The sequence below is a fragment of the Rutidosis leptorrhynchoides genome, chromosome 8, assembly GCF_046630445.1.
Source record: "Rutidosis leptorrhynchoides isolate AG116_Rl617_1_P2 chromosome 8, CSIRO_AGI_Rlap_v1, whole genome shotgun sequence".
In the NCBI taxonomy this organism is placed as follows: domain Eukaryota; kingdom Viridiplantae; phylum Streptophyta; class Magnoliopsida; order Asterales; family Asteraceae; genus Rutidosis; species Rutidosis leptorrhynchoides.
Genome location: NC_092340.1, coordinates 360616531 through 360637282, shown reverse-complemented (window position 1 = coordinate 360637282; position 20752 = coordinate 360616531). Strand labels below are relative to the sequence as shown.

The 20752-nt window shown below is 31.6% G+C and overlaps 1 protein-coding gene across 1 annotated transcript; it reads left to right on the top strand.

Annotated features, from left to right (window-relative positions):
* The first annotated feature begins 117 nt into the window (after positions 1-117).
* Positions 118-2414, top strand: LOC139861123 (uncharacterized). Its single transcript, XM_071849423.1, has 3 exons — positions 118-323; positions 611-747; positions 1930-2414. Exons 1-3 carry the CDS (start codon positions 118-120, stop codon positions 2412-2414), a joined length of 828 nt encoding a protein of 275 aa, XP_071705524.1.
* The last annotated feature ends 18338 nt before the right edge of the window (positions 2415-20752 follow it).

Below are 20752 nucleotides of genomic sequence, written 5' to 3'. Positions count from 1 at the left end.
ATTTGTAAAAGTTATTGACTAATTGTACTTATAACGTACGGAAGGAACCTTGCTGTTGGAAGTTATAATGTGAATTATTAATTAATAAAGGTAAGAGTTGAAGGATTGCAACAAATAATGGAGTTTTCGTCATCATCAAAAAGGGCTAAAACTCCTGCCAACGGGAATAATATAATTGTATCGTGTTTAGTCGACGGGTGTAACGCTGACCTTAGTCAATGCCGAGAGTATCACCGTCGTCATAAAGTATGTGAAGTCCACTCAAAGACACCTAAGGTCACTATTGCTGGCCGAGAACAACGTTTCTGTCAACAATGCAGCAGGTACAACTTGTTCTTGAGCCCTCAGTATATTTATTTCTATTTAGAACGGCAAAAACCATAACAAAATGATCTAGTGGTTTCGCAGTTAAAATAAATAAATAAATAAATAAAACTTACAACATGTTTTTAAAAGGAAAGTTTTGAAGAATATTTGCAAAGTATTTAATTATGTGTATAATTAGTACTTTTATACTCGTAAAGAAGTAGTACATGTTATATTCTAGAAATGTTAATGCATTTGAATATATGGAATTATGGATAACAAAATAAGGCAAAAAAATGGACAGGTTTCACGCACTGTCGGAATTTGATGAAGGTAAACGAAGTTGTCGAAAACGTCTAGATGGTCATAATCGACGACGTAGGAAGCCTCAAGCAGACCCTATTTCTAGAACAACAACCACCTTCCTCTCAAATCAACAAGGTTTCTTCCTATCAAAACTATTACATATTTATATAAAATAAATAATTTAATAACCCTAAACATAACTTTCACTAATCAACTAAAAGTGTGTAGTGAACTTAAAAATAGACTTAAATCCAAGTTAAAAAATGTGACTGGTCGAAGTAAAGAATAATTAATGAATGAGTAGAGATTGAAGTAGTATAGTACGGTACAATATTTTAAAGTATAATTTGTACTCTATAGATTATAGAGTAATATTTGTCGTGTATTAAATTATTAATCATCGCGGATGTAAAGCACGGAGAGAAGAAAAGAAAACACATGTTTGGGCCGTTATCTGATTTTTTTGTACTTTGTAAGTTGTAACAAGCAATATTGTTCATTTGGGTCGGAAACATTGGGCAAGTAAATTAACCTCCTCTACTGGCCCAACAGGATAACCTTTTACTGGTCCAGTACAAGTAAAGGACATCATCTAAAAAAGTCCTTTTTTAAAATTGAGCCAATTTTAACTCTCCAATACTCCGTACCAAGGTTGCAAAATACGTGAGACGGGGTCGAGATGGTCGGGTCTTAAAAAGGTCGAGACGTTCGAGACGGGGTCGAGACGGGGGTCGAGACGGACGTTGACCAAAGTTGACTTTTAAATATATAAGTATAAAAATGCTTATATGTATACATATTTTAAAGCTAAAAACTTTAATTAATTAATTTATACCGATAATTGCTATCATCGTTAATTTAATACAAAAAATTCAAACTAAAATACGATATATTTTACCGATTTTATCGATTTTCTCCCTTTTCTGAATGTTGACCGACTTTGACTCGATTTTTTTCAACTTTAACCCGAATTTTGATCGTTGACTGTCATATTAGACGGTTTTCTACGAGACGGGACGGACTAGTCACCAAACCGTCGAGACGTGCGTCGAGACTTCTCGAGACGGGGTGTTTTGCAACAGTGCTCCGTACTAGTGACAGGTTATATGGCAAAACTAATTTTTTAAGATAAATAATAACAGTAGAATATTACAATAATGACGAGTAGAACGTTTTGTATAAGTTGAATGCTTCTAAAATTTAGATCATTTTTAATAATATTACTTTTCGGTGATATCAACATCTATCCATGTAACTAATGAGACCCAAATATTAATCTGTTTGTGAATTTCGTTTTGTTGGAATATCTTGTTACAGGCATTGCAAGGATATTGTCATTCAATAGCCCACAAGTACACTTGATGGGCTCTTCTAGGGCCGTTGGATTCAAACCAGAGAGCCCATTTGGCCCATTTAATAACCAACCATCTTTAAACTACCAAACTAGACACCACTTGAACATAGAATCATCACCACCAACTCAAGCAAACCAAAATGGGAGTGACAATCACTTCAACTTCATCCAACAACTATCACAACCACCAACGGTTTCTTCAAATCAAATGAATCGATCTAGTAACTCTCGTGCTCTCTCTCTTCTGTCATCATCGCCGCCAACTCATCAAACTCCAACGATCATACCACCAATGCCGAGTGTTATGGGTCAATATGGTTTTGGACATGATATGCTTTCTGAATCAAGTGGTACCACACTTCAATTTCAAGGAATGTTTAATGATGATCATGGTGGCTCATCTTCAAGTGGGATTAAACAACAAACATTGTCGTTTAGGTGGGATTAATTGGTGGTTTGTGGTAATTTAGATGATCCGTGTAACGTTTGTGGAAGAATTTCGTGTGTAATATGGATTCACTAGACCTATTTGGCTTTATGAAATAATGAGAAATAAATAATAAATAATGGTGCATTGTGAATGTATGTGTTTCTTGTAACTTTCTAATTCATTATTTATCACAACAACAAACACCCAATTTCACATGTGTGGCGTATGGGGGAAGTGCGATATAGACAATCTTTCCCCTATCCTAGAATAAAGATAAGTTATTTCTGCACCAAGAGAGAAACAGTTTCAAGAGTATGGAAGGTCATCCCTCGCTCTATTCGGCAGATAAAGAGATTGCTTCCAAGAGGACTTCTGACCTTTAAGTAAGAAAAAAAAAGTTAAAGAATAAAAAAAAAAAAAAATGAGACGCCGTGAAAATGATCAAATTTTCATGGATTTTAAATCTTGTCAGAAATTCAATTTAAACTCTACGCGTCAGTCAAATCGCCAATAAACCGACGTTGTTGTTAACTCAATTAATAGAGCCCGCTAATTCATTATCTATCAAGAATTTATTTACTATTTTGTTTGGATTTTATAAGGAAAGGTAAACAAAATATAAAAAGATTAAGCTTCTTACTAGTACAACAGATGCATTTTGATATCACATTAACTTCGCTAATCCCTTACTCTCGCTATCTCAAAGTGTCTGTTTAATTTTTGTTTCCCACTGTTAGACTAGATATTTAGCTCATAGCCTATATTATTTGTATTGTATAAGCTCAGCCCAATTAGCTTGGTTAGGGTTATTTGCCTATATATATGGCTTTGTGTTATGTACATAGGAATCAAACAAGTGTATACCATATACTTTGAATACTATTCATTTTGTCTTTTTCTTTTTTTTCCTAACCCGCCTCGATACGTTAGAAAACGTATTGTTAAAATGTAAACAAAGATAAGTTGATTTAAAAAATCATTTTTTTTTTTTTTGAAAAGCAAGTAAAACTTTCATTGATAAATGGAATATTTACAAAGCCCTATAAACTATACATTATGATGTGTCATAAATATGGATAAAAAAGAAAAAAATGAACCTCGAATCATAAAAACATGAACGATGAGACACTAAACCCCGCGGCACTTGAGTGAATTCGAGCTGAGCTGGAGCGGCCAGACAGTACCGCTGATGCGATGACAAAGTTGACCACTACAGCCCATTTAACCAAGTGAATAGTGTGATCTACGACATGACTTCATGACCGGTTTCGAGACCGTACGAGAGCTTTGTATCCAATTAGCCGATGCCCGTGCTATGAGTGTTCAAGGATGTGTAGAACGAGGGATTGATGAGCCACTGATGCCATTCGATTGTTGATTTCTTTGATCTTTTAGATATCCATGAAAATGATTGTGTTTGGATCTCGGAAAGTATAGTGGCAGGACACCAATCTTTCTTACTAAATACTTTGGCATTTTGGTATTTCCATAATATGTAAATTGTGGTCCATTTTGTTGCTTGCCAAATGTATTTACCAGAGGATGATGTGGTGAATGTTTGATCAGCTGAAGTAGTGTCTTGGAGGTTGGAAAGCGAGTTTGTGGAAAGATTCCACCAAGATAAGATTGCGTTCCAGATCGTTTGGGTTGAAGTGCATTGGAGTAGAATATGTTCTATGGTTTCGACATGTGAGTTACAGAGTGGGCAAAGAACGGTATCGAGATCAATGCTTCGCTTATCTAATTCTACTCTAGTCGGGATTCTACCAAGTAAGATCCTCCAAATGAAGATGTTAATCTTTTGTGGTATGAGTTTGTTTCTGGGCGTATTGAAGGTGTTGGAAGGTATTTCGAGTTTGAGGTTGTCTAAAATGGTTGAGAGGGATTTTGTAGTGAAGAATCCGGAATTATCTAAGTTCCATATCCAAGTATCGGGTTTTTCAGAAAGGTTAATGGAAGAAAGCAGGTTGTTTAGTTCCGATAGTTCATTAAGTGTTCGTCCGTATGGTTCACGAGACCAATTCCAAGTTCCGAAAGTGAGCGAATTGGTGGAAGAAATGCGTTCCGATACTAATGCATTTTTATTTGATTCAAGCATGTAGAGTCTTCTGAATTTGTGACGATCGCTCCAAATCCATATGGATGAACATGTCATTCATTGATTTCATTGCGAGGTATTTGACCTCTATATGATATGTTTTGTAAACATTGCATTCTTTTGAAAAGGCACACCATAAATGAATATTTAAATCAAAGGTTTTCGACATCTGATGATTTCTACATATAGACAATCACCATAAATAATAGTTTATAACAGTACTTCCGTTGACAATGCAGTCAAAATAAGATACATGGTGAAGATTTGGTGAATGCAACGTTTCCTTGAAAAATATGTCATGTAAGACTCCATGCACATAGCTTGTCTAATATCTAAGCAAACAGCGGAAGACTTCTAGGAAACCTGAGAATAAACATGCTAACAAGTGTCAACACAAAGGTTGGTGAGTTCATAGTTTTAATGTTTCGTATAATCTGTATATAAAGGTGGATCACAAGATTTCAGTTGTTTCATCCAGAAACGTTTATCGAAATATTCTACAAGATTAAGCACCCTGGTAACTAAACTTAACGTATATATAATTTGTACCCTTTGTATAATCATCTTAATAATACACGCAAACCAACGTGTACGCTTCTCAAATAGCATACGTCCGTTAAAAGGCTAGTGCTCTAGCTCGGACGGGGATATCAAGCCCTATGGATCCATATACTACTACTCGCGCCCACCAGTTCTTATAACTGGCAGTTACTAGTTACCAAAGCTAAGGGATTTTCGGTTCAAACTCAGTATAGAATTTAGTATGTACTTGTGTCCATTGTTTTTAAAATAAAGTGCATGCATTCTCAGCCCAAAAATATATATTGCAAAATCATTTAAAAAGGGAGCAAATGAAACTCACATCAAATCAGTTTAGCATTTGTATCAATTTCATAAAATGGTTATAAAAGCATTCGCATGTATTCTCAGTCCTAAAAATGTAAATAAAAAGGGAGCAAATGAACTCACATCAAATCAGTTTAGCATTTGTATCAATTTCATAAAATGGTTATAAAAGCATTCGCATGTATTCTCAGTCCCAAAAATATAAATAAAAAGGGAGCAAATGAACTCACGTATCAATATTGTGGTTCAATATTGTAGGAAAAGTATGCAGACACAATGATAGTGATGAACACATAGTTGGCCTTGGATTCACGTATCAATACCCTCTAACGATACCCATAATTTCTTTAATTTAAAACGGTTTGAAACCCGAATTAAAAACACGCGTGAATCTTGTTATAGGACATTACTACTAAAAAAAAGTAGAAAATAAATAAACAAAATATATGGAGTATCATGTTGTACGTATGTGTGTCTTTAAAAAAAATAAAGTTGTTATCATAACCACAATCTAACTCAAATTGCTATATAATTACGTGTTTTAGTTTATTAGACCTGGCCACTTGATATTTATATTACTAACTTTTTGGAAAGTGCAAAAACATGCGGCCATCATTTTTGTTTGTTATCGCAATACTATACATAGCGTGACATTTTTTTGTCTTAAGATACCGACACTTTTAATAATTTTAAATTACGGACCGCTATTTAATGTCCCGTTACCAATTATAGATATCAAAAAGTCTTAGCAAGATTCTAAAATATAGGATGATGTTAAAATCTTTATCCTTTTCATGAGAGCTAAGAAATAAGTTGTTAAATGTGGTTCTAAATATTTATAAAAAATTATATATGTTTTTAAGAAGACACAACACTCCAAATGTTATATATAAATTTTATAATAAAAGGTAATGATATTTTTAATAATCTTAGAGTTTTTAAAGATGTTTCTACTCCTCATTATTTATATAAAAATATATAGTAAAACTATTTGGTTAAACATATATATATATATATATATATATATATATATATATATATATATATATATATATATATATATATATATATATATATAACATGTCGATCTATAAAGTAACCTACATGATCTATCACTAGTCCCGTGAATTTTGTTATCTTTATGTTTAATTGACGTGTAAAGCTAGATGACATTAACCTAATTATTATTATTTATTTATTTATTTATTTATTTTCGAATACAATAAGTTGTACTAATTTTCTTACATGCAGATCTAACTTTACATTGCGTAAATAATAACATTCTAGATTGGAGCAACAGTATACTTTCATAACATCTACTAATTGCACTTCATAATACCCATAAGATTACTAAGTCATTTATTTAAAATCATAATACATTAGCTATTTAAATCACACCACATGTGAAAAATCTTTGAGTTTAAGCTTTAGAAAACAACTCATAAAAAGTGTGTCCATGTCTAAAATGCTTTATACGTTTGTTTAAAGAAAACTGACTACCCAAAATGTAATACATAAAGTTTATAGTTTTAAATAATTAAAAAGATAATTATATTTTTAACCAACTTAAAGTTTTCAAACGTTTACTAACTCACATCTTATATATAATATATATTAAAATATTATAGTTTGTTGTTTACTTCTTTATATATAACAACGTTTTGCAATATGGGTTTGTTCGTGAATCGTCGGAACGTCAAATGGGTATATGAATGTTTGAAAATATTTTAAATGTAACACAACAATTTTATTATCTTGTTGGAATTATCAGAGTTTAAATTTGACCGAAATTTCCGGGTCATGACAGTACCTACCCGTTAAAAGAAATTTCGTCCCGAAATTTGGTTAAGGAAAGTTGATAACGAAAACCAGAATATTCTCGTATCAAGGAATATGATATAATTTGAATTCTCATCATGAATTCGATTGTTCGTATAATCATTATCAAAGAAGTATAATAAAATGGATTAATGGAGTATTTTGAATACCTTGAATGAATCGAGTTCCGTTTATAAATAGCATGAGTTCAATAAATATAGAGTTTTTCATTTTTGCGAAAATATGGAAAGAACAATTCGATAACGCGAAGAGTATGAATGAAGCTATCGTAAAAGATGGAATCGAGAAAAATAAAGTTTCATCTTAACTTTTGACGTAGTCACAGTTGATTTTCGGATTTCAAAGAATTTAAAGAAAATCTTCGGAATCTATATAAGATTTGATTCTTCGGGATTTAAGGAAATTAGGATCCTCTTTATTTAAATACAGTAACCTGCCTCGATTGCTCTGTCTGGTACTACCCCTATAAATTGACCTCTTCCGTCTCAATATTTTCTCCATCCCTACTTTCTTCTCCTAATTCATACATTCAAAAGATTGTGAAAAATGCTCAATCCAGTTCTAATTCTGAACATTATCCTGATTTTTGTAACAATAATCCTCCTCTTTCAATTGCCACCAGAGGAATCTTTTTACTTCTATTTTGCCCTAGGGGTTATTGTATTTCTCATTCTCCCTTGTCTTTATCTTGCTATTCGCATAGACATACACGGTTTATGATCTTTCTTGTTTGCTGCGATTTATACTCCTGTTCTTATTCCAAAGCTCCAGATTTTTGTTTTCTCTTCCCGACCTCAAGTAAAGCGAGTAATGGTCCAAAATTTTGTAAGTTGGGAGTTTCGAATGAACTTAATGTTCTAAGCAAGAAGGATCGTAATATCACGATTTGACTTGTTAAATTACCAGAGTCTCTGAGAATAGGACTATCAAAAATATATTTTCTTGATATGTTCAAAGGTTAATTAGAATGAAAGAGTTGTGTAACATGGCATATGATGACGGTATAATTTGTGAATCATCACGTTTCATTAGAAACTCAGCATGACTTATTGTAATATAATCACGTTGATCAAGTGTCATTATATTATACTAACTCATGCTTCAGCTCCCAACACCACTTCAAAAATATTCATATTTTAAACTCGAAGGTTTCAAAATTTAGAAACTAAAATAGTTTCTTTTATGATATTACACAGATATCGCAAGGAGAAAATTGATTTCCGATAAGAATGACTATGGAATTATCTCCAGAAATATGGAGGATATTTATAATGAAAGATACGATGATATCTTAGAATTTCTAATATCAGAGGATGATGAAGAATATTGTTCGCAAGGGTTTAGATTCGGAGGCAAGGTATTCGTTAATGGCTTCAGCAGATACTGAATCATTTGGATTCTTTGAAGGCAGGTTTATTCTTTGTGATTTATCCACATCCTCCTTCATACTTTGCTCAATCCGTTTTCCAGTTCCAAACCTTCTATTTTTCTCAGCTTTACCACCATACTATTCTTTATCATCAAACTTTTGACTGTTAAGGTCGTTTACAGTTTTTGCTGCTTCATCAACATTTTTCTGAAATTCGGAGAACTAGTTTCGTAGTTTGGGGTGTTTTTCGAAAATTTCACATTCGAAGTATGTAAGTCCAGGAGGTAGACGTTATATGAACACATATAACTGTTGGCGTAGACGTGCTGCAAGATTTCAAAATACTGCTTGCTAATTCCCGATAGTTGGTATGGCAATTGCTGTTACAAGATGTGGATGAGTACATGATACGGTTTCAATGAGTATAAGGATTTTTCGAAAGGTCAAAGATCAATGAAGTTGTTGGTAAATTTACTACTAATGTGGTGGAACATGAAAGATTCCCCGATAACAAAAATGTATATGCCAAATTTACAAGTCTGAAAGGTCGTCGTTGACTGGTTGAACGGTTGATAATACTGGATACTTTGAAAAGAAATTGCAAGGTTATTTTCAGTAATAACAATGCTAAAGGATCTTTCACATTTTTGAAGTCAAAGTATAGCTTTGAAAGGTGTAGAGATCTAAGAATGATGTCACCCGTTAAATCTTGACTTGGATTCTGATCCGTCAATATCAGAATATGTAATTGAATTTGTATGGAAACGATTGTATATCCCTGTGAGCATAGTTAATAATTTTTGAATCAAAGTTGAAGAATGTACAGTATAACATATTAATTGTGAACTTATATATTTCCCGGGAATTACCTACCCGTTAAAGATTTCACAAGTAATATTTTGTACAAAAGAATTTTTATTACCGTCTTTATGAAAATATATGTATGTATATTTTCTTCAGATGTAATACAAATTTGATGAGTTAATATCATATTAAGCTCATTTGATTTTTGACTTGAATTAGAAATGAATAATCTCTAAAACATTAAAGATTTAATAATCTTTACGGAGTATTTCACTAATGTAATCAATACTCAGTTTTATTGATATTTTCTTAGTGAATCATGTTGGTGCTCATGGAACTCTTGCTAACTTCGCAAGGTACGAATGATGTTTTCTAGAAAGTTTCGAATATATCAAAGATGAAAGTATAAAATCAACTATATACTTAGTTTATTATGAACTGTAATTCATTGAGTTGGAAACAGAGATTGTAGTTAACGATGGTTAAGTCATTAACGAAGGATGTACATCATAGCATATTAGTAATATGAATTAACCAAGTAGTACCTACCAGTTAAGATTCACACGTAATAAATTGGTATGAAAAGATTTATTTTGATTTCAAAATTCATATATATTAAATATACATAAAATTTCTTCAGGAGAAATGAGTTAATACTTCATCGGTTATTGTTGCTGGTATTTCTTGGTAACTACGGTGCGTATGACGTTGATGCTCGTGGAACAGATTGTGAAGTTAAGGTTTGCGATGCGGATGTTGTTGGTGGTGGTAATGGTATTGTTGGTGTTGTTGTCGGTGGTACTGTTGATGCCGGTGATGCTACTGGTGCTTGTAACCTTTGCACCATATTCTCCAAAGCCACTACCCGAGCGCGAAGCTCGTTGACTTCTTCTACTACACCGGGATGATTGGCGGTTCGGACGAGTGGATGAATAAGATCCAGAATTTGAGAGAGTATATGATCATGACGAGATATTCTGGAGATGAGAGAGAAAATGGTATTACGAACAGGTTCGCCGGTAAGTGCTTCAGGTTCTTCGCCAAGAGGGCAATGTGGTGGATGGAAGGGATCGCCTTCTTCTTGTCTCCAATAATTAAGTAGGCTACGAACCCATCCCCAATTCATCCAGAATAGATGATGGCTAATTGGTTGATCCATTCTGGTTACACTTTCTTCAGAGTTTAGGTGAATATCCATATCGGAATAGCTGTCGAAATTTAAGGAATTTGAATTGGATACGGGATCCATCTTGTATAATTAGATAGATAATTTTTGATATGAAATAGATTATAGAATTTAGATTGGTACTCTTCAATACATAATTTACATATGTATATATGATACCAAAATTCCGTAAATTACGGAGAAATTTTCGGAAGATGGCAGTCAAAGTTTATAGTAACAGATACGCTAAGATATGAATTTTGTCTATACACTATTCATGCAATCAATACAGTAAAACGTGTCTAGACTTAAGAATGATAAGCATGTAATTTTCGACAAGAAATGATAAGCAAAACTTTTAACATGCAGACACGGTCGAAGTCCAGACTTACTAATGCATCTTAACAACTACCAGTTAGACACACTCATGCAAGACCTGGTTCGCTAGGACCAACGCTCTGATACCAACTGTGACGATCGCTCCAAATCCATATGGATGAACATGTCATTCATTGATTTCATTGCGAGGTATTTGACCTCTATATGATATGTTTTGTAAACATTGCATTCTTTTGAAAAGGCACACCATAAATGAATATTTAAATCAAAGGTTTTCGACATCTGATGATTTCTACATATAGACAATCACCATAAATAATAGTTTATAACAGTACTTCCATTGACAATGCAGTCAAAATAAGATACATGGTGAAGATTTGGTGAATGCAACGTTTCCTTGAAAAATATGTCATGTAAGACTCCATGCACATAGCTTGTCTAATATCTAAGCAAACAGCGGAAGACTTCTAGGAAACCTGAGAATAAACATGCTAACAAGTGTCAACACAAAGGTTGGTGAGTTCATAGTTTTAATGTTTCGTATAATCTGTATATAAAGGTGGATCACAAGATTTCAGTTGTTTCATCCAGAAACGTTTATCAAAATATTCTACAAGATTGAGCAAATGAACTCACATCAAATCAGTTTAGCATTTGTATCAATTTCATAAAATGGTTATAAAAGCATTCGCATGTATTCTCAGTCCCAAAAATGTAAATTAAAAGGGAGCAAATGAACTCACGTATCAATATTGTGGTTCAATATTGTAGGAAAAGTATGCAGACACAATGATAGTGATGAACACATAGTTGGCCTTGGATTCACGTATCAATACCCTCTAACGATACCCATAATTTCTTTAATTTAAAACGGTTTGAAACCCGAATTAAAAACACGCGTGAATCTTGTTATAGGACATTACTACTAAAAAAAGTAGAAAATAAATAAACAAAATATATGGAGTATCATGTTGTACGTATGTGTGTCTTTAAAAAAAATAAAGTTGTTATCATAACCACAATCTAACTCAAATTGCTATATAATTACGTGTTTTAGTTTATTAGACCTGGCCACTTGATATTTATATTACTAACTTTTTGGAAAGTGCAAAAACATGCGGCCATCATTTTTGTTTGTTATCGCAATACTATACATAGCGTGACATTTTTTTGTCTTAAGATACCGACACTTTTAATAATTTTAAATTACGGACCGCTATTTAATGTCCCGTTACCAATTATAGATATCAAAAAGTCTTAGCAAGATTCTAAAATATAGGATGATGTTAAAATCTTTATCCTTTTCATGAGAGCTAAGAAATAAGTTGTTAAATGTGGTTCTAAATATTTATAAAAAATTATATATGTTTTTAAGAAGACATAACACTCCAAATGTTATATATAAATTTTATAATAAAAGGTAATGATATTTTTAATAATCTTAGAGTTTTTAAAGATGTTTCTACTCCTCATTATTTATATAAAAATATATAGTAAAATTATTTGGTTAAACCTTTATATATATATATATATATATATATATATATATATATATATATATATATAAACATGTCGATCTATAAAGTAACCTACATGATCTATCACTAGTCCCGTGAATTTTGTTATCTTTATGTTTAATTGACGTGTAAAGCTAGATGACATTAACCTAATTATTATTATTTATTTATTTATTTATTTATTTATTTTCGAATACAATAAGTTGTACTAATTTTCTTACATGCAGATCTAACTTTACATTGCGTAAATAATAACATTTTAGATTGGAGCAACAGTATACTTTCATAACATCTACTAATTGCACTTCATAATACCCATAAGATTACTAAGTCATTTATTTAAAATCATAATACATTAGCTATTTAAATCACACCACATGTGAAAAATCTTTGAGTTTAAGCTTTAGAAAAAAACTCATAAAAAGTGTTTCCATGTCTAAAATGCTTTATACGTTTGTTTAAAGAAAACTGACTACCCAAAATGTAATACATAAAGTTTATAGTTTTAGATAATTAAAAAGATAATTATATTTTTAACCAACTTAAAGTTTTCAAACGTTTACTAACTCACATCTTATATATAATATATATTAAAATATTATAGTTTGTTGTTTACTTCTTTATATATAACAACGTTTTGCAATATGGGTTTGTTCGTGAATCGTCGGAACGTCAAATGGGTATATGAATGTTTGAAAATATTTTAAATGTAACACAACAATTTTATTATCTTGTTGGAATTATCAGAGTTTAAATTTGACCGAAATTTCCGGGTCATGACAGAATTGGTTGCTAAGAGCTTCTGTTCCGAACCATTTTTCCAGCCAAAATTTGGTGTTGTTGCCATTCCCTATTCTTTTTGTTATTGAGGTGGTGAAATTAGCTCCAAGATTGTCAGTAATTTTTTCGACCTTGATGATTTCATTCCATATTGTGGTACCTGAAACATTTCTAGAGAAGACATTAGTATTCAAAAAATATTGGTGGTTGATAAAAGAGGATCTCATTAAAGCTCTCGACTGGTTTTGGACCAATTCCGAAATCTCTAAGGGCTGCAATGCTTCCTTCTTCACACTAATCCCCAAAAAATCCAATCCTATCGGTTTTAACGAATATCGTCCTATCTGCCTAATCGGAAGCTACTACAAAATACTCACAAAAATCCTGTCCAATAGACTTTCAAAAGTTATCCACAAAATTATTGGAATAGAACAGACCGCCTTCCTCAAAGGTAGATATATCCTTGACAATGTCCTTATAGCAAACGAACTAATTGATGAACTAAAAAGAAAAAAACAAAAGGGTCTCATATTCAAAGTGGATTTCGAAAAGGCATTCGATTGCATCGAGTGGGATTTCCTTTTTGATACCATGAAAAGTATGGGATTCGGCCCCAAATGGATCAGTTTCATCCACGCATGCCTCTCCTCCTCTTCAATCTCCATCCTCATCAATGGTTCCCCGACCACGGAGTTCTCCCCTGGTAGAGGCATCCGCCAAGGTGACCCAATATCACCTTTCCTATTCATAATCGCGGCGGAAGGCCTCAACATTCTCGCCAAACGGACCATTGCAAATGACCAATTTCGTGGTATTTGAGTCGGCCATGACAAGATTGTAGTATCTCATCTCCAATATGCAGATGATACAATCTTCTTTGGCGAATGGGGCAAACGTAATGCGAAAAACATATCTAAACTATTAAAATGCTTCGAAAACATATCTGGCCTAAAAGTAAATCTCAAAAAAAGCAATCTTTACGGGATTGGTGTCTCAAAAAACGACGTCGAGGAGATGGCCAAATATATCGATTGCTCGGCCGGATCAACACCCTTCACATACATTGGACTTCCGATTGGGGTCCCTTCCAATCGGGCTTCATCTTGGCAACCGATTATTGATAAGTTCGACAAATGTCTTTCCGACTGGAAAGCCAAGTCCATGTCATACGGCGGCCGCCTCACCTTAATTAAATCCGTCTTATCCAGTATACCTTTATACTACTTTTCCTTATTCCATGCACCCGTAAAAATAATCAACGTACTTGAATCAAAAAGAAGAAAATTTTTTTGGGGAGGTTCGGACACAGAAAATAAAATAAACTGGATTAAATGGGAACACATCATCTTACCTTACGACAAAGGCGGGTTGAACATCGGGTCTCTTTTCTGCAAAAATATTTCCCTACTATGTAAATGGTGGTGGCGATTTTATAATTAAAAAATCATTTTTAGATACAAGTTATATGTTACCTATTTACTCCGTATTATTTTATTGTTCCATTAAAATTAAAAAATTAATTTATATTTAATTTATGACAATTAATTTGGTACATACAAAAAGATATTACACTCGTCGCATCTCGCGAGCTTCCTACCTTGTTTAATCGATTAAAAGATAACATTTGATTAAGGAATAATGTTATAGTAGAATTTTTTAAATTGTATGCACATATATTTGATTTGTAGTGTATTATATATTTGTAGTGATATTGAGTTGAATATTACTACAAAAAGAGCCTAGAATATTATGATTGTGTAGGATTTGATACCCTATGGTTTTATTTATTAATTGAGTGTTAGGGAATTTACTCTCATGAAGTATTTCTATTTGAATATGTGAATGGCCTTTCGATGTTGGACACAATTACGCATTGGTAGGTCCCACGAAAACAATAATTTGAGTTGAACAATGTTCTTCGTAATCCATATCTTAGAGTAAAGTGAATTTTGGTAGTTAATTAATGACAAATATCTCATCCTTCCATTTATTGGAATCAACCTCTTTTTATTAAGATTCTAACGGAAAACCGTCCATCCATCCAATATTGGGTTCTATTATTCCACAAGATTTAATATCAGATGAACACAGTTTGATTGTGTTTGATTAACTAATTAGGCAGTTTGAATAGATAAATATATTACATTATATTTAAAACCACCCTATTTATAATTTAAATCACTAATTTCCACTCTATTAGTGACGCATTCAGCTCTTTTCATGCTCTAACATGTCGAACGTGCAAACGTGAACCACACACAGCTACGATGTTACATGTAGTATGACTATTTAGCTATATGTAGTCCTGATGTGTGTTATCACCTAAATTAATATACTAAACCGAATGATTTTATCCCACAAATCAAGAAATTATTCCTGATCAATGAAGTAAAGTACTCAATCTATTAAGATCACTTAAAATACTATACACAATTGTGTTATTACAATATCATTCAATTACCATCAATTCATGAACCTATAAATTTGAACTACAATGGATCTTATGAAATAACAAAACTAATCAAACATAATAACTTCAATAAACCAAAATATAAAACAATCCAATGTCACAAGTTTTACATCAAAGCAAACACTAATAAAGTTTAGTCAATCATGTTCATAGATAAATCAATCAAACGAATGGAAAAAAATAAAATCCATAATGATCTCACAAAAATTAATGAAAATTAAAGTACCAATAGTGTTAGAATGATCAATTCTTGAAACTTGATGATAAACCCTTTAGATTTGGTAAAGAATTGCTTTTGAATGACTAAAATTGCCCAACTCCAGTCCTAAAATCGTCCAAAACAAGATATGATCAATTGTTGCTCGAAAATAGGATTTTAAACAAATCGGCCCGACTGCACCCTTTTTCGCCATCGCGAAGTAGACAAAGGGGAGGGTCTCGCGATCAGGAGGGCCTTATATTTCTGTTGGCCGTGTTCGTTTTAAATTGTACTCGTGACGCGAAAAAAAAAAACTCGATGTAACCCTCGCAAACTGGAGAATATTCTCGCCAAAGGGAGACTTTAAAATCTCAAATTTGGCCTGAAAAATAACTTGAACATATACTTTGATTCCGACTCAAACCAGTTTTAATATTTCTGACTTTTATGCTCTGAAACAAATATAATCTACCAAAAACAACGCAAATAACCTCTCGACATAAAAAACGCAATTTTCCACAAACATCGTCACTAAAATCTTCCATATTTGGCGTGAAACTAACATGAATATGACCGATATCGCGATATAAAACATGTGGTTTGACTAAATAAATAAAAAGAAACATATCAAACACAGCTTTTACTTTATTTTAAAAATATTATTTTCGATGATTGCACTACAACTAAAATGTTAGAGTTATTAAATTAAATAATTTAGGCGATCGCTATTATAATATTAATACGCACTATTGTTTTTAAAAGCTTGTACCATTTATGTTAGGTGTAAAATGTTGTAATTATAATTTTTTTTTTTAATATAGGGTAATTAAGAGTTACTCCGTATTTAAATTTAGAAAGAGTATCTAATAATTATTTATGTATAAATATATAAATGTGTGGATAATACGAATGTGAATGACTAAGTTACTTCTTTAATATTGTATAATTATAATTATCAAACTCATAAAAAATTTAATTTAAAGGATAAAAATAAAACAATTTAGGTACTAAGAATGCAAGGATAATTTTTGTTCTTATATTAGCATAAATGGTGGCGGAGATGATAGCGGTAGTGCGAAGGCTGATGATGTGGCGGAAGGATGGGATTAATTTGGAAGCGAGGGGGTATTAATGTAGGGAGAAATTAGGGGGAAAAAGGGCGATATCGCATCTCCCAGTCGAACGACCAAAATTTGGATTGTTTTTAGTATATAAAGAAAATGATATTTTTAGATGAGTCATAATTGACTATATCCTTTCACTAGAAAATTGGCAAAAATTTGCTTTTGATAGGAAAGAAGGTAATCGTAGACTCAAAATTCACAAAATATTTTTTCATTATTTCCTCTTTACACTTGATTGGAGTAAAGCACATCTTTTGATTCTATTTCAAATTCAACTCAAGTATATTAAGGCTATTCCCAACACAGCGTCTCTTTTTCTCCGTCATCCCAGTTGGCAATTTGTTTGACGCTTAATGCCCGGGCGTCAGTTAGAAATTTGACGGAACAAAAAGGTGTGTCAAATTTTTTTCCAGTCAATCAGATTTCGCCACAAATTTTTTTATACGTATTATCAATTAATATATTTTATACCTAACTACCTATAATATTTTACCACATCGCTCATCACACATTTAACACTCAAATTTGACACTTCTCTTTAAAAACTTCACTTCTTGACTCTACCACATCACCAAAAAGTATATCACTTGTCTTTCGCATAACAATCATGATTAGGAGTAGTCTAATGTGTAACGAGTATGTTAATTAATAGGTTTGGGCCTGTTTATGAAGCATTCTTCTACCAAATTCTAAATGGGCCTTTAATCTATTTGCAGGATCTTTGGGCTTATGCTACAGTACTCATATATACCTATACCATAATTATTATTACGAATGTTATGTTATTAACTATTATTACGAATGTTATTAACGATTATACATAGCCGCTACATATTGAATTTAAAGGTATTGTACATAGATGTCGTTAGGAACATCAAATAACTAATAACCACATATGACATATTTAAAGTATGTTATCCCAATAGAATCTGATGAAAAGCAAGACCATTGTGAGACCAACGAACATAGCTAAAAGGTCTTCACTCAACACAACTTATACTCCTATAAATAATTGGTTAAACTTGAAATATCAATACCAACCTCAACAACCCAAAACATGGAGACAAGTTCTTCACAAAAAGCCGCAGGGTTCGTAAAGAATACGTTTTTTAGCACCTTCTACAAAACCACCAAGCCACCACCACCACTACCAACCAGCGTCCTCAACAAGCCAAACCAAAAACCGTCAGCCATGAAAAAAGTTCCATCGTTAACGAATTTCTTTCTTGGTTCGTCTGACGGTTATGTTCATGGACCTAGTGGTGGTAGTGGTGATGCAAAGGTTGACATAAGGGCTTCCCATTATATCTCATCTTTCAAAGAACGACTTATACTTGAAGAGCGAAACGTCACTAATGAAAGAGTCGAGATGTATAGAAGAAATTGATAAAGTGAAGTCGCTTTCAATACTATTTAAATAAAGTGTTTTTGTGTGTGTGTGTGTGTGTGTGTGTGTGTGTGTGTGTGTTGGTGCGTTTACTGGTTATTTATCAAGTGAAAGTACTTGATATGAAGTTTGTGTCTTGATGATGAAGATGATTGTGTATGTAAATTTTATGTGAAGTTTGGAGTTGTGTGCTTAAAGACAAGCAATGCAAAACAGATAAATACAGTACATGTTTGTTTCTTAAGATAATTTAGTTCTCATATACGGAGTAATAACTTTTGATGTTAAGAAAACAATAGATATACTTATTTCAGTTATTTTCGTATTTTATTGTACATAGTTTTGTCAAGTGATGGATTGAAAAATTAAAGTGTCCCGTAGCACTATTATTATGTTGCTCATAGTAAAAAAAAAAAAAAAAAAAAAAAAAAAAAAAAAAAAAAGTTATTTGGTGGAACATGTATGTAATATTTTATAAAGAGAAATGATTCGGCTACTATTTTTTTTACTTAAAAACTTTCAAATAATTGAAATTAACCGATAGTATAAAGAGAAATATTGTTTTAATGTTATTGTTTTTTTTTAAAGAAAAAAAATACTAATAGTAATTAGTTTATGTTATTAACTCCTCAATTAGAAGAACTTTTAAATGTGAAAAATGATTGCATATATAGCATCGCTCTTTCATAAAATTGAGAGCTAACTAATAGTTTTAAATAAATAACATACAAAAATACAAAATGTGAGAATATTAAAAAAATAATAATTACAATTATTGAAGCTATATTTAAGAAAATATTTTGTGCATAAATGATAGCACATCAAGATATATAAATCAAGATATATAAGAACTTGAATTATAAGATCCACTTAATTTCTAACTTAAATCATAAGATCCAAAAACCCTATTTTAGTCATAATTTTTAAAATTTAAGTTTTAGGTGTTTGATAAACAAGACTATTGATAGCTTAACAAATAATTAGAGGAATGTACAAAAAAAGAAAAAAATGATATGACCTTTTGTTGCAATATGGTTAACTTACCTTTTTATTTTTACATTTTAAGTCTATAAAATCATACTTACTTGATTTTTATGTTTAACTTAACTATCAACTTTGGTTATTTACAATTCAAAAATGTAATTGTCAAAAATCACAATTTAAACACGAATTCAAATCCGCTTGTTAGTTAACTATTAATAGCACACACGTTAGAATTTCATTTCAATCAAAGTATTTGGGATACTTCAATTTAATTTATTGGTAATTTTATTTTATGAAAATTAAAACAAACAAAAAAGTCATTCCTGTTATAAAAGTCATGGATGCTAATTTTATTATTATTATAAACATTGTATAGTAGTTTTTTTTAGTATATATATGTGTGTTATGAGCACATAAGGTGTACACCAAAAACATATATAAAACACCTACTTCTCTCATATTCCCTCTATATACTTATTAGTATTCTACAGTCAAGAACCAGGCCACTAAAGGAGGTTATAAGCCTACAAAATTATAACACGTTATCAGCACGAAGTGCTCTGTATAATCAAGGTGTATCTAAGCAAGCACACGTCACTAATCTAGGTAAGAAATTGTTTAACTTTTATTAACTCCACTAACATTTATATTTATGTTATTTAAGTTATATATGGTCGGTTCTACCACCTGAATTATATTTCTGTAATCTAACTTTTATTAACTCCACTAACATTTATATTTATGCTATTTAAGTTATATATGGTCGGTTCTACCACCTGAATTATATTTCTGTAATCTAACTTTTATTAACTCCACTAACATTTATATTTATGTTATTTAAGTTATATATGGTCGGTTCTACCACCTGAATTATATTTCTGTAATCTAACTTTTATTAACTTCACTAACATTTATATTTATGTTAAGTTATATATGGTCGATTATACCGCCTGAATTATATTTTCTGTAATCTAACTCTTATTAACTTCACTAACATTTATATTTATGTTATTTAAGTTATATATGGTCGGTTCTACCACCTGAATTATATTTCTGTAATCTAACTTTTATTAACTCCACTAACATTTATATTTATGTTATTTAAGTTATATATGGTCGGTTCTACCACCTGAATTATATTTCTGTAATCTAACTTTTATTAACTTCACTAACATTTATATTTATGTTAAGTTATATATGGTCGGTTATACCGCCTGAATTATATTTTCTGTAATCTAACTCTTATTAACTTCACTAACATTTATATTTATGTTATTTAAGTTATATATGGTCGGTTATACAGCCTGAATTATATTTTCTGTAATCTAACTCTTATTAACTTCACTAACATTTATATTTATGTTAATAAGACCTCATGATTGTACGCAACACGTCATTTGACAACACGGTACTTTATGTACGCAACACGTCATTT

Bases quoted from the DNA above. Each gene is read 5' to 3' on its own strand.
- LOC139861123 (XM_071849423.1), top strand. From the start codon at position 118: ATGGAGTTTTCGTCATCATCAAAAAGGGCTAAAACTCCTGCCAACGGG. The intron at 324-610 runs GTACAACTTGTT...AAAAATGGACAG, and splicing joins TTCTGTCAACAATGCAGCAG to GTTTCACGCACTGTCGGAAT. The intron at 748-1,929 runs GTTTCTTCCTAT...ATCTTGTTACAG, and splicing joins CTTCCTCTCAAATCAACAAG to GCATTGCAAGGATATTGTCA.